The sequence below is a fragment of the Athene cunicularia genome (genome assembly GCF_003259725.1).
Source record: "Athene cunicularia isolate RWA chromosome 3 unlocalized genomic scaffold, athCun1 chr3_part1, whole genome shotgun sequence".
NCBI classification, from domain to species: domain Eukaryota; kingdom Metazoa; phylum Chordata; class Aves; order Strigiformes; family Strigidae; genus Athene; species Athene cunicularia.
This window is the reverse complement of record NW_020799097.1, coordinates 44,953,193-44,954,319: the sequence shown is the minus strand read 5'-3', so window position 1 is coordinate 44,954,319 and position 1,127 is coordinate 44,953,193. Positions and strand designations below refer to the sequence as shown.

The following is a 1,127-nucleotide window of genomic DNA, read 5'->3' as shown; positions in this document are numbered from 1 at the left end:
GAGAGCACGGGCTGGCGGGCTTTCCTGGCAAAGACGCGAGGAGACATCTCGGGACGCTCTGGAAACGCTCCCCTTTCCTTTCCTGGCTCGCTCTGGGAAGGGAGGATTGAAGAGAGCGGGGGCGAAGAGCAGCCTCTTCTCCCAAGCTGGCTTCCCCCGAGTCAACGAAAGAGCGAGGTCCAGCGGTGCAGGAGAGAGCGTAGGAAAATACCTTTTTCTTGGGTCCTGGCTCCCTGCGGTCTGACAGGTACTTGCCCAGTTTGAAGATGCCCGGGACAGGACCCAGGCGCAGCCCGGCCGGGATGCAGCTCTCGGCGCTCACGCTGATGGCCGGAGCCCTGCTGGTTTGCATCGCTGCCTCTGGGTGGGAGCGCTCGGGAACCCCAACTACTTAAGGGGGCCGGAGTGACAGCGGCGAGCGGCGGGGAGGATGAGCACAGGCGTATCTCCGCCCGCAGAGTGACGCGGCGGTGTGCGGCCGCCGGCTTTTCAACGGGAGCAGGAGGGGTACCCCTTGGCAGGGGGATGCTCTGGGGCGCAGAGTTTGGTGAGAGAGTTTGGCTCCTCGAGCAGCTGCGGAGTCCCATCCAAGAGGGTCACATGGAGCCTTTCCCTAACCCTCCTGCATAATCAGGCGGAGTGAATGGCTGGCAGACAATGGGCCAGGCGACCTTCCCATTCCTAAAAATCCAATTTGTCAAGGGCAAAGAAAAGGCGCTGGTGAATCAAAGGTCTGGAGGGACCATTAATCCTCAGCATGGGGTATTGTCCCCGAGACAGTTACGATATTTTAAGTGACAAATCCACTGTATAATTTCTCCATAAATTTTACTTCCTTTTATTGTCCCTCGACAAACCAGTTTTGGAAAATAAGTGACTATTTTAAGTCTACTTGGCTGAGCCTTTTGAGGTTTAATATACTTCAAAGATTTTTAATTCTCTTCCCTCGGCTTTATTGTAAAAGAGATTAAACAAAGAGATGGGGAATGTTTTGAGGACTTGTTAACTTCTATTGATTCCCGGCGTGTGCCATACAGAAATTGGGCAGGTACTTGATGGGAAAACACCAGAAAATACCTACACTTTTTTTTTTTTTTTTTTTTTTTTTTTTTTTAAAGAACGACCAT

The 1,127-nt window shown here is 52.4% G+C and overlaps 1 protein-coding gene across 4 annotated transcripts in view; it reads right to left on the bottom strand.

Annotated features, from left to right (window-relative positions):
• The window catches only part of PRDM13 (PR/SET domain 13), a 15,209-nt gene extending 14,387 nt beyond the window's left edge, over positions 1-822 (bottom strand). The window contains exon 1 of one of the 4 annotated variants that reach the window (XM_026845920.1): positions 212-822. In XM_026845920.1, the coding sequence (XP_026701721.1) occupies positions 212-352 (141 nt within the window). In that variant the 5' untranslated portion in view covers positions 353-822. The remainder of the gene's footprint in view (positions 1-211) is intronic. The other 3 variants (XM_026845923.1, XM_026845924.1, XM_026845921.1) reach the window with 3 other exon arrangements.
• Between the last annotated feature and the right edge of the window lie 305 nt (positions 823-1,127).